At 42.9% G+C, this 12189-nt stretch overlaps 2 protein-coding genes across 2 annotated transcripts in view; both read right to left on the reverse strand.

Annotated features, from left to right (window-relative positions):
* The window catches only part of MMEL1 (membrane metalloendopeptidase like 1), a 74054-nt gene extending 64876 nt beyond the window's left edge, over positions 1–9178 (reverse strand). Inside the window, exon 1 of the mRNA XM_055001953.1 lies at positions 8866–9178. The gene's annotated coding sequence lies outside the window, so the exon portion shown is untranslated. The remainder of the gene's footprint in view (positions 1–8865) is intronic.
* Positions 9179–10498: 1320 nt separating this feature from the next.
* Positions 10499–12189, reverse strand: part of TTC34 (tetratricopeptide repeat domain 34) — a 30097-nt gene continuing 28406 nt past the window's right edge. The window contains exon 7 of the mRNA XM_055001778.1: positions 10499–11134. Coding sequence (XP_054857753.1) covers positions 10613–11134 — 522 coding nt within the window. The 3' untranslated portion in view covers positions 10499–10612. The remainder of the gene's footprint in view (positions 11135–12189) is intronic.

The following is a 12189-nucleotide window of genomic DNA, read 5'->3' on the forward strand; positions in this document are numbered from 1 at the left end:
AAGTGATGTTGTTGTACCTGCTGGGAGCGCGCCTGCCTTAGAGAGCCAGTTTGGTGTAGCGGTTAAGAATGTGGGACTCTAATCTGGAGAACTGGGTTTGATTCCCCACTCCTCTGCTTGAAGCCACCTGGGTGACCTTGGGTCAGTCACAGCTCCTTGGAGCTCTCTCAGTCCCACCCACCTCACAGGGTGTTTTGTTGTGGGGATAATAATGGCATACTTTGTAAACCGCTCTGAGTAGGCATTAAGGTGTCCTGAAGGGCAGTATATAAATTGAATGTTATTATAATATTATTATTATGCTTGCCTGGATGCCAGAGGCAGTCGATCGCTGGACAGCTTGCAGCCTCCCACCAATAGCCAGCAATTGGCAGACAATGGGGCATACCATTGGGAATTTGCTCTCCAATTGTGGACACCTGGGAACCTTACTGAGATGGCGTAGCTGGTGTTGTTAGGTCCAGTGATTGTTGTTAGGTCCAGGTGTGACTAAGTAGAACTCTGTTTATATTCTTATTTGGTCAATCTACTTCAGTGTTTACAGACAGGTTTCTGTTCACCTACTGAAGCTTTCCTACATGAGGCCCCCTTTTCCAGGTTCTTTGTGGGCCACCAAGGTTTCTCCGCATCCCTGGGAGCTGTGCCTCCGAAATAACAAGCTGTTTTATTTGAGATGTCATTGACAAATGGCTTTATCGCACACCGGCGGATTCCGATGCAGACTGGTTGAGCTGAAATGTGATTAAAGAGCCGAGCCTCTAAAGGCAGGGCTGGGATGCCAATGGTAATTTTGCATAGCACATTAAATTAATGAGGACACCGGCTCTGCGGAACCTTGGCAAATTGGAAATTGCACGATGCTCAGGGAAGGCGAATGATAACACAGTTTCCAATCTTGCCCGGGGAAATGGTAGTAAAACAAAATGGTTTTTAGATGAGCTGTCATTAAAAGCAGAAACATCTGCCTCCCAGATTCAGAACTGTTGTCCTTATATACTCCCGGGGGAAAAAAATCAAGTGAGGATGAGGACGGCAAGGTAGGAATATAGAATATCCTTGACATGCTTGGAAAGAGCAAACCTGTGGGAAGCCTCAAAGACTGGCTCCTGGCAGCTCAAGCATGGGTGAAATGATCAAGGAGGTACTGTTGACAAAACAGGAAAAAAATGCAATAGGACACGGGGAGGCGGGCATCTCTACGGAAGGAAGGCCCCATCTGTACAGATACAAATATCCATATTTTTTCATTGCCGAAGCAAAATGAGTGGATATGAGGCACTGGGATTTTGCTTTGCCCTTCACTGTTCCATAACAGAATTAAGAGAATGGCTACAATTAATTCCGTAATTGTAGCATGGGCATTTTACCAAAACTTTAATCCCGTTGTTAAAAGACTGCAAGAACACCATCCTGAGACAATTGTATGCATGGAGATTGTTTTATGTGGGGTGTTTTATTCATTTTTGATGCCTATTGGCAATGTTAGTTAACTGTTCAGAGTCAATGTACTTGAGAATACCCTTTGCAGGGAACAAACAAGGCGGGTGGGTTACACACATAGTCTGCTTGTGAGCGTCATAGATGCGTCTGGCTAGCCTTACCTGGAAATGGGATTCCGGATTAGATGAACATTGTTTGTAATCCGGCAGGACTTTTCTTACTTCCTTATGAAAAAGGGATCAAACTAATGCAGTAGTCTTCAACTCATGGAAGGAGACTTTGTGTGGAGCATGAAGTTCGACCTTGCTAGTCACGGGACCCTATGGAGCCTCCCCTTTTTCTTCCTTCTTGAAAGGACGTGCTGCTAGTGCGCATGCGTTGAAAGCAAGAGACCTTGTGCCTTTTCTCACACATACTGAGAAGGTCACCAGGGCAGCAAGGGGGATATTGCTCTGTACTGCGGAGGACTCTTTTTAGAACAGGTAGGTTCATAGCATCTCCTCACCACAAAAGGTTCTCCTTGCCTAATTTCTCTTTTCCCCCAGTCTTGCATGTGCCGTTTGCCCATGCTAGATTCCCTCTGAGCTCCGTGCGTGGTTGCCAAACAGAGCACCCTCATTAGTAAGATAATCACTTTGGCTTCTCTTCCTGTCACATGACTGATATGATGTTCCTGTAATGTGCTGCCATCTCAATGGGTCCCATGATGCTGTCTGGTGGTGAAAGTTAGGTCCCACATCTGGAAAGACTGAAGACCATGGGACTAATGCATAAAAGATAACTTTTTATATGTTCTAAGGTGTCCAGAGTAGACATGGGCACAAACAGCATTACGAACAGAAAAAACCCACGGACAGCCTAATCTGCTGTTCTCGAACAAGTTGTTTGTGAGGCCCCATCCTAAACGAACAGGCAGTCGTTAAAAGCCTCGTTCGTTGCCTTCGGCAGCCATTCAGCAAGCCAGACAGTCTGGCACCTGCTGCAACCAATCCCTTCGGCAACTGGAGGCAAGGAGGGACTGGACTCTTTCTGAACTCCTTCTGACTTTGCTTCTGGCTTTAACCCTTCACAGTACTTCCAGCAGAGAGTCTGGGTTTTGCCACTGTGAAGAGAAAATGACAGCCAACAGGGAGACCCATGGATCATGCCTTTCCCGGGGCGCAATCTCTCTGAAACTTGGGGGGTCTTCAGAGGACAGTGAGCACTATGTTCCCTGCAAATTCGGTGTGTATTAGACATTGGGAAGGTCAGTTTGTGGGGTGTTTAAAGGGCCCTGACCCTTGCATGGGTCAGGAAAGGGTAATTAAACTATCAGCTGGCAGGCGGCAGGGGAGAATCCCCCCCCCCGCCGCCTGCCAGCTAATAGTTTAAAGGGATCTTTAAAGGGCCAGGTAAGTGGGTTTGAGGGGAGGGGCGGCTAAGTGGGGGGGGTTGGAGGTGGGGGCTTCTGCCCCCCACGAACATGTCTGGGAACAGTTTGTGTTCATCCGTGTTCGTTGTTCGTTGTTCATGGATGGCACCGAACAATGAACAGGGTGTTCGGGGTTTTTTTTCCCATTCGTGCCCACATCTAGTCCAGAGTCCATCCTTGTTTGATTAATATGCCATTCACTTCAAGAAAAGAAAGAAGTAAACACCTGTACAGAAATACTTGTTCACCTGTGAAAAACTGGCTAGAGGATTGGCTGAATGCCTGACTCTAGCTATGTTCAGATCAAGACATAAATGAACATGGAAAAAAAATGTGTAACAGCATTGGCAGAAAGCATACAGTATGCAACATCTCAGACTGTGCATACACAGTTTTCCAGTTGTGAAATACTGAAGCAACTGATCACGAAGTCTTGGGAGAGGGAATTATATTGCAATGGAAGAGAGAGGGATGAACTGGAGGAAACTGGACTGGGTAAGTCCATTCTGGATTGTACCAAGCTGGAATTCTTGTGACAAATACGTGAGTTCCATTTCATGGCAGAGGAGGACTGTGACTCGCGGTTCAGTTTGCCAGCCAACTGGCTTGACCAATTTTCAAGACGGCACTTTGTTGAAAACCACCAAGGCCCACATGACAGGCACCCAGTCAACAAGTTACATAAAGATATTGCACAAATGTAAATACCCTCATCGCTGATTAGTGACCCCCTTTTATATGGTACAAAGCCTGCTTTCTCAGAGTCTATCTACACACGTCATCTTACATGGGGATGTTCAGGTGACTGACTTTCTGTATGGTCTTATATTTAAGTGTACTCCGTCTCCCTAGCAGTGCACGTGTATCCACAATGGAAGAACAAGTGTAAGATCTTTCACTTGAGCGTCCCTATGTAAGATGTCTTGTGTAGAGAGACTCTTTGTGTGGCTTCCATTGCCTCTGTGGCTAATCCCTGTATGGTCAGACCTTTCCAGGCAGTGTGGCTTAGCTGTTAGGACATGTTTATTGACCATGTGAGTGATGCTTGCTTCCATGGGACAGCTGTGTGAGATGATATACAGGGCTGGCTCCACACTGGATCCTGAAGAATGACAGTTCTAGCAATTCATACTAACAACACTTTCACATCACGTCTTCCAAATGTCAAATGCAGGGATAAAATGAGGACAGTGATATACCAAGAATAGACACCAGATAACAGGGGTTGCAATTAGCAAACAGGAAGAGATTAATGGATTTCCTTCATTCTTTTCTTTGGCCTTTTATCCAGAATTTCTTTATGTACTATATACCACTTCTTAATTCTGGTTTAACCAGGAGAATTTCTAAAAACGATTTCCGAAATTGAACTGTCTGTCTGTTTTGCCTCGCATGTCCCGTTGTGTTCCCCCTCCAATTTTTGATGAGTGTTGATAAAATAATACAAGACAAACACCCCCCCAACATTCATGTCATTGTATGATTACTTCAAAACTCTTTTTGTGCAGTCTTTTACTGATGTGTGGTGTACACATGCTAAAGCAAATAGATGAACCAAAACACCAAATAGTCTCCAAGAAAACTGTATGTTCTATCCTATCAAGATTTCTTTTTTTGTAGTGTTTCATCAATGCACACATATGCGTCCTTAGTAACACAGAAGGAGGTGGAAGGAACTGATAGATATGGTACCCTCTGTCTTCCAGTTAAAATAGGATTAAGGAGGAATGGAATTCAACATAGAGAGAATTTCCAGAAAAAGTAAAGGAATGAGGGAAATCTTTTAGTCTCTAATTAGGTGAAAATCTAATTATGATACCTTATCTGAGTTGCAGAAATAGAAAAAGTATGAACTGTGGAACCTGCAGGCCAAAGGGAAACTCCATATAAGGTTTACAAAATGCCTGGATTCTTGACTATTAACCAGAAACTTTCTATCATCTGCCAGAGCACAGAAGCGCTTTTTAAAACTTGATAAATTGAGAGTGAACAAGTATTATGCCATTTTAAAGCCAGGGAGAAGAACGGCATATTTTGCTAAAAGACAAAAGCCGTCAACTGCTAGTTTGACATCAATTGTTCCTAACCGAAGAAGCAATTAAAAAGGGGAGGTGAAATGGTGGGATCATTGACATTTGGGGAAACGATGTGCTTCATTATCCTCATCAATTACCTCTCCCCCAACCCACCAAACTTCTACAATAAAACTTTTAACAGAGAGTGTGGCTGAAGAGGGTTGGTGGAGGATGGTGTGTGTGTGTGTGGGGGGGAATTGGTATTTTTTTTTAAAAAACAAGCAGCATTCTCCCTTAGACATCAAGCAGGCTTCTCCCTTTAGCCTTTAATGGGCTCATTTATTTAGCTGTTTGAAGACCAATCAAGAGAAATAATTATCCATCAGCAGCTTCTTCACCATTAGATCTTCACACAAAATTTGCTTGACCTTGGAAATAATAATAATAACATTTGATTTACATACTGCCCTTCAGGACAACTTAATGCCCACTCAGAGTGGTTTACAAAGTATTATTATTCTCACAACAATCACCCTGTGAGGTGGATGGGGCTGAGAGAGCTCTGGAAGAGCTGTGACTGACTCAAGGTCACCCAGCTGGCTTCAAGTGGAGGAGTGGGGAATCAAACCTGGCTGTCCAGATTAGAGTCCTGCTGCTCTTAACCACTACACTGAACTGGCTTTCCGAATCCTGCCATCGCATAGTGCTTCCGTTTAGGTTATGGAAATTCAAAAGGCAGAGTAAAATTTTCCCAGTAAGGACACAGGCAGCCTTCTCAGTAGCTCGCCTCATTACTGGCTGAGATTTTGGTGTCCTTCTAACATATAACAACAACAACAACAACAACAACAACAACAACATTCGATTTATATACCACCCTTCAGAACAACTTAACACCCACTCAGAGCAGTTTACAAAGTGTGTTATTATTATCCTCACAACAATCTCCTTGTGAGGTAGGTGGGGCTGAGAAAATGCTGTGAAGCTGTGACTGACCCAAAGTCACCCAGCTAGCTCCAAGTAGAGGAGTGGGGAACCAAACCTGGCTTTCCAGATTAGAGTCCTGCTGCTCTTAACCACTGCACCAAACTGGCTCTCTCTCAAACTGTACCAAACGTGCCTTAAGGAGGGGTTCCTTCAAATGGGAGTCTCATCCCAGCAGCCTTACACCACCTCGAGGTCATCCTTTGTTCATCATGCCCGCTCTGGGCACAGGATGCTTGAAGTTCAGGTTTCCTTTTCATGGAGAGGCAGGTTCTTTCTCAGACAAGCACACAGTGAACACATGAAGCTTGCCTTATACTGAGTCAGGCCGTTGGTCTATCACAGTCAGCATTGTTTTCTCTGACCGGCTCTCCGAGACCTCAGGCAGAGGTCTTTCGCATCACCCACTACCTAATCCTTAACTGGGGTTTGAACCCATGACTGTTCACATGCAAAGCCAAGAGTCTCTACCACTAAGCCATGGACCCTTCCCATAAGCTCTGCTGCCTGCCATTTCTTCTACTGACAACAGAGGTCACTTTAAAGGGGTTAAGGATATATGATCACCCACTGGCTCTGCCTGTGGCCGTTTCACAAGCTGAGATTGCAAGTTTTGAATGTTTGACATGCTGCTTTTGCTACATCCAAGCAGCTTCAAGTTATTGGATTATGGGGTGGGAGGGGCACCGCTGTGCATGCACAACCATGCAATGTTTTCCCACACACCAGTGGATTTCTCATTTTAGTGCCCTTTTTCAGAGTACCAAAGAACCTATACAAACCACTATCACAGTACCTTGCTTTTCAAATGAGAACACTGGAACTTGGCCAATGGTCTCTCCAAGCCAAATAACTAATATAATAAAACGTCTGAAACGGGGCAAAGCACCCGGACCAGATTTTATCCCTCCTGAATTGTTCCTAATGAACCCTGACTGGTGGGGGGCTTGTTTAGCTCCCATATTTTCATCAATAAATAGTTCAGGTTCCAAGCCATCTGACTGGAAGCGTTCAATTATAATCCCAATTTATAAGAAAGGTAATAGGTCCGACCCTCATAACTATCGTCCTATAAGCCTACTTTCTATTCCAGGGAAAATCTTTGCGGCACAACTTCTTGATAGGTTAACGGATTGGATGGATCAAGAAGCAGTACTCTACCCTGAACAAACAGGCTTCCGTACAGGGGCCTCGACTATGGATCATTGTTTGGTTTTACACCATCTAGCAAGCAAATATTTGGCACCCCCCGGCGGTAAACTCTATGCGGCCTTCATGGATTTGAAGACCGCATTTGACTCTATTAATCGTTGTAGATTGTGGCGTAAATTGTCAGAATCTACAATAGATAAAAGACTTTTATATTTAATAACGAACTTATATACTGACACTTCCGCCCAAATTAGGTACAACCGGCAGGGTCAATTAACTCCAAGTTTTCAAACCGATAAAGGTGTGAAACAAGGTTGTTTGCTGGCTCCATCCTTATTTAATCTATTCATTAATGACATGATTCCATTTGTGAAATCACATACCAGACACCCCCCTTATCTAGCAAATACTCCAATTTCGATTCTTTTATACGCAGACGATGCTCTCCTTATCTCCAAAACAGAACTAGGTTTAAAATCACTAATTAACGCATTTATTACATATTGTAATAATGAGGAACTTAAAGTTAATTATGCTAAATCAAAAGTCCTGAGATTTTCCAGGTCCTTCCATAACGGCCCCAAATCGATAAGAGTACTGGGAGGGGCTTCGGAGAGAGTCCCCTCCTTCAGTTATCTTGGTATCACTTTTAACTACAATCTATCATGGAAACCACATATTCAGGCTGCTCTGAAGGCTGCAAACATCTCATCAATGGCAATTAAAAAATTCTTTTACTCCAAAGGAGCAAAACATATACCAGCAGCCATTAGGATTTTTAATGCTAAGGTTATCCCACAGATACTTTATGGGTGTGGAGTGTGGATTGAAGGTGTATCCGACAACCTTGACACCCCTCTACACACATTTTTGAGGGAGATAGCGGCAGTCCCGAGATGCGTAGCAGGTACTGCACTTAGAGTCGAATTCGCCCAACCCTCAATTGAGAAGAGAGCATGGATTACAGGCTTTAAGTTGTTCTTGAACAAGGAAATTTACAAGGACAATTCAGGGAAAGTAGGTTTTGCACACTTGATCCCGCAGGATACCTATAAGAGTAGCCGAACTAATTTAATTAACCAGAAACTAAAAATTCTGGATATTGATATAACATCTTTACAGTCAAATGAGGCCCTAAGAGTTATAAAATTAAAACTAAAGGATCTCGATTACAGCAGTACTCTCCAGAGAGCCAGGCGTACATGTTCGGGCTTATCCCTGGGACTTTCACCCCCAGAGGCTATTCCATCTTATTGCTATTCTTTAAAGATTCCAGCTCAACGCAGAGCCTTCACATTGGCTAGACTTAACTCCTTCCCCTCTAAAGTGCTTTCTGGTCATTTCTCTGGACTCCCTTATTCTGAACGAGTTTGTGACTGTGGACAAGGAAAGTTAGAGACCTTGGATCATATAATAGTTTTTTGCCCTAAGTGGAGTAAGGAAAGAGAGAGATTTATTATTCCTATTATGTTAAAAGAAAAGCTTCCCTTCCTTCCTTGGGCAATCTCAGTGCTACTGTCTGATAACTTTCCTGACAATCAAACCTCTGCTATAGTGGCTTCCTTTTTAGCCACGGTGATAAAGAAACAAAATCTTCATGAGCTTAGATAGTTTAAAGTGATAATGACGAGTTATGTCTGTGTGAATTGGGTCTGTTCAAGTGTACAGTTCATATTTTGTTGGTGTTTGTATGGCTTATGGCTTCGGCCGGAAAAGCAATAAACAATTTATATATATTTATATATGCAATGTTTTCCTGTTACCGCCTATCTGTACATCCACTGTGTTTTATGCCCCTAAGTGATTACGCTTAAAAGGCACGCTACTAACAGCAACCAAATCACATTCTGAGATGTTACTTACGAATTAGGTGGCCTCTCTGTGCTTTAGAGTTGTGTCACTCAGTATTCGTTAACGGCCGCTAAACAATCCAGATACGTTCACAGATGCCTTCTTCTTTCACTGTCTCATAGGAATTGCTGTTCCTTGTCCCTCGATGTCTGCAAAAATCTGAGTTTTCCAAATTAAAAATGCGTCTTGGGACTTTTCCTGCTTCGACATGGCTGGGTGTATCCTGAGCATACTGAAAACTGAGAAGGGAAGATAGCCGAATTGTCTGGATCAGGATAAATCCAAGCTTGCATATTCTTGCAAGTAGTGTATCCACTGTTGGCCCTTTCAGTGATATATGCAACTGCACAGGCACAAAGAGGGGGAACTGAGACTAGTTCTGTGATCCAGGAATAGGTTGCTTTAATGACCTAACCATGACCTTGGGAGACACATGCCTTCCCTGGTAACTGAGAAGGTTTAGCTTGCTGATGGCACAGTTGCAAAGGCAGCCACACTCTGCAAGATATAAACTGCAAGTAAAGATTGTTTACCGAAGCATGACCCAGCTATGACCCGCTAGTACATGTGAGTACTGTGCAGGTGGCAAAGGTACTCACAGCACAGCATTTGAGCCAAGCCCGAACAACATTTTTGCGATCTGGTGGGGAAGAGTCAAAATTGCATGTAAATAATGAGTTCGATCACAGTGTGGTGATCTCATTAATGTTCAAGTTCTCTGCATCCTCGCCAAAGACAGGGCTTCCCCTGTGGTGGCACCTCATCTTCAGCATCCTCCTTGCTGACATTCACCTAGCCTGCTTCATTTCAGATACCTGTCAGGGTCAGTTGAGGCCAAGTCAGGCTAGAACAGACTCACAGGGCAAGAGGTTAAGCAAGGGTTAAGTTGAAAACAACAATTACTATAGCACCATAATGGAAGGAAGCGGGGTGTACAAGACATGGCCAATCCACTATAAGAAAACTACTAGGCTTAAGAAGCCACAAACACGACGTATATATCCCAAGCTCTGCTCTGATAGGCTTTCTCATGTCATATGATCCTGCTATGCCAGTTCAAGTTGCAATTCTTAGAGTGGCCATTACTATTACAATGGCGCTGTGGCTCACAACAGGCCCAGAGTATTCAACTTGCTCTTGGGTTGTGCGGAGCAGACAGTACGATTGAGACTTTACCATCCAGGGTTTTTATGATTCCGTCTCCCGGCGCCTTACCTATCTTGTGCTCCAGTGTTTTATTGCTCGTTTTACTCTGCTGGTTTTAATTAGTTTTTGCATTTTTTAAATTGCTGTTTTAAACGTCTGCTTTTTATTCCAAGAGTTTTTTTTAACATTGTTATCTTTTAACGATGATCGTGGTTTTATACTGTTTGATGTTGTTTCTGTGTCTTAGCTTTAGTTTTTCCTTGAAGGGGAAGAAGGAGATGTTTTTAGACTTTGGGGAAAAAAAAGAATAAAGCAATGTATTCATTAGCATGTTTTTAAAAAAATGCCTTCATTTCCAGCTTTTAAATTTTTGTTTTGCTTTGTTGTGTTTTAAACTTTATAATCAGCTTTGGATAGAATAATCTTGTTTTTCAGAATTATAAACAGAATTTACATGCGGGCGATCTAACAGCGGTTCATATCTGAGAATAACCAAGAACATTTGCCAGACTGTATAAGAAGCATCTAAGCCTGGGCTCTTATCATTACAAAAACAAAACAAAACAAAAACAACGGGGAGATGTTTTTGCAGGGCAGAAACACGGAATGTAAATTAATGAACTCGGCATCCAAAGGCCTCTCGTTTGAGTCTCGTTTTCAGTTTCTTAAGGTCGTTACTGTTTGGGTCAATGACCAGGCCGTATTCTGTGGCTGTCCAGGCTTCTTCGAAAAGGGACGTGTCAAAACAGGATTGCGCAGTTTGCAAGAATGCTTTGGACAGCACATCCCTGTTGGGACCAGCAGCGATGTTAGTCAGAGCCAACGTCTGTTCCATCTGAAGGGCTTTTATGAACTGCTTCACTGCCTCGTTGTCCTCAGAAATGGCCAAGAGCATGTGCCCCTGGGAGCAGAAGTCCTCAACTTTAGTCTTCAAGCTATTGGTCCTGTGGTTTTGGACCACCTTGTCCATGTCCTTCAAAGCCCTTCGGTAGTCTTTCAGATAAGCTAGGCATGATGCACGCTGGCGCAGGTACCGAGGATTATTATCGCTTGCCGAGACGGCCAGTGAATAATATCCAACAGCTTTTCTGTGACAATCATCTTTCACCAAGACATTCCCCTCTTTGGCAGCAACCTGTGGGCAGAAAGACTATTAGTTATCCCAGATCTAAAACAAGTTTTCCCTGGAAAAATTTCCCCTATGCCATTCCATTCTTTCAGAATTTCACTCTGCTATTGCATTCCCTTCACGAACTCTTTCTAAAACTTTCTATACATTTTCTAAAATTAATTTCAGAATTGGAACACATGCAGGCAAAAATTCATTTGTATTTAGCCATAGGCCATTACAAATCACAGATGACAGGAAGTAAAAACAAAGAGACGTAGAATTAACTAAAATTGATATAACATGATTAAAAGAAATAACATTTAAAATTAAATACAGCCAATGGACCATTTTCAGTTGTCAAATTCGAGTAAAGCAACAAATATATACAAAGTTAGTAGCAGCAATAAGTATCCTCGATATTCAGTGTTGAGTAAATCCTTTAAGAACAGCATTAGCCCTTATTTTTTTTTGCAGCCAGGGCGCATGAGGCCATCTTATAAGATATGTTAACATCAGAAACGGCTAATAAAATTAGAATCTTCTCAGAATCTGAGTAGCCACAAAGGTCGGACAAGATCTCAGAAAGAAATTTAGTCCTGGGATGAACATACAATGGGCAGTTAAGAATATAGTGGGGTAAGTCCTCAATTGTGGGTGTTCCACAGGGACAATAACGCTGATCCTTGAGTATTTTACTGTAGCGACTTGCTAAAATTGCAGTTAGCATTGATTCAAAGCGAAGGGATGTAAAGGCTGCTCTAAGACTGTAGTTTGCAATATTGACTAGGTAAGAAGATCTAAAATGATTACACTTAAACAATTTAAACCAAGAGGCTGACTGTGAATTCAAGATCGCCTGTAAACCCAATCTCGAAGGTATAAGTTATTTGCTGAGGAGCTGAGAAGATCATTGGGGATGGAGTATCTGTCTAATTGGAGCACATGCAGCTCATCATAGCTTTCAGCTCCTTCAGAGCATTTACATCATTTCTCCCTTCTGTGTAAATGATGGGCATACACACATGGGTGAAACACTGCAAAAAAGCAATCTCAAAGTGATTGAATGCACATACATACTT

Source organism: Eublepharis macularius, chromosome 17 (genome assembly GCF_028583425.1).
Source record: "Eublepharis macularius isolate TG4126 chromosome 17, MPM_Emac_v1.0, whole genome shotgun sequence".
In the NCBI taxonomy this organism is placed as follows: Eukaryota; Metazoa; Chordata; class Lepidosauria; order Squamata; family Eublepharidae; genus Eublepharis; species Eublepharis macularius.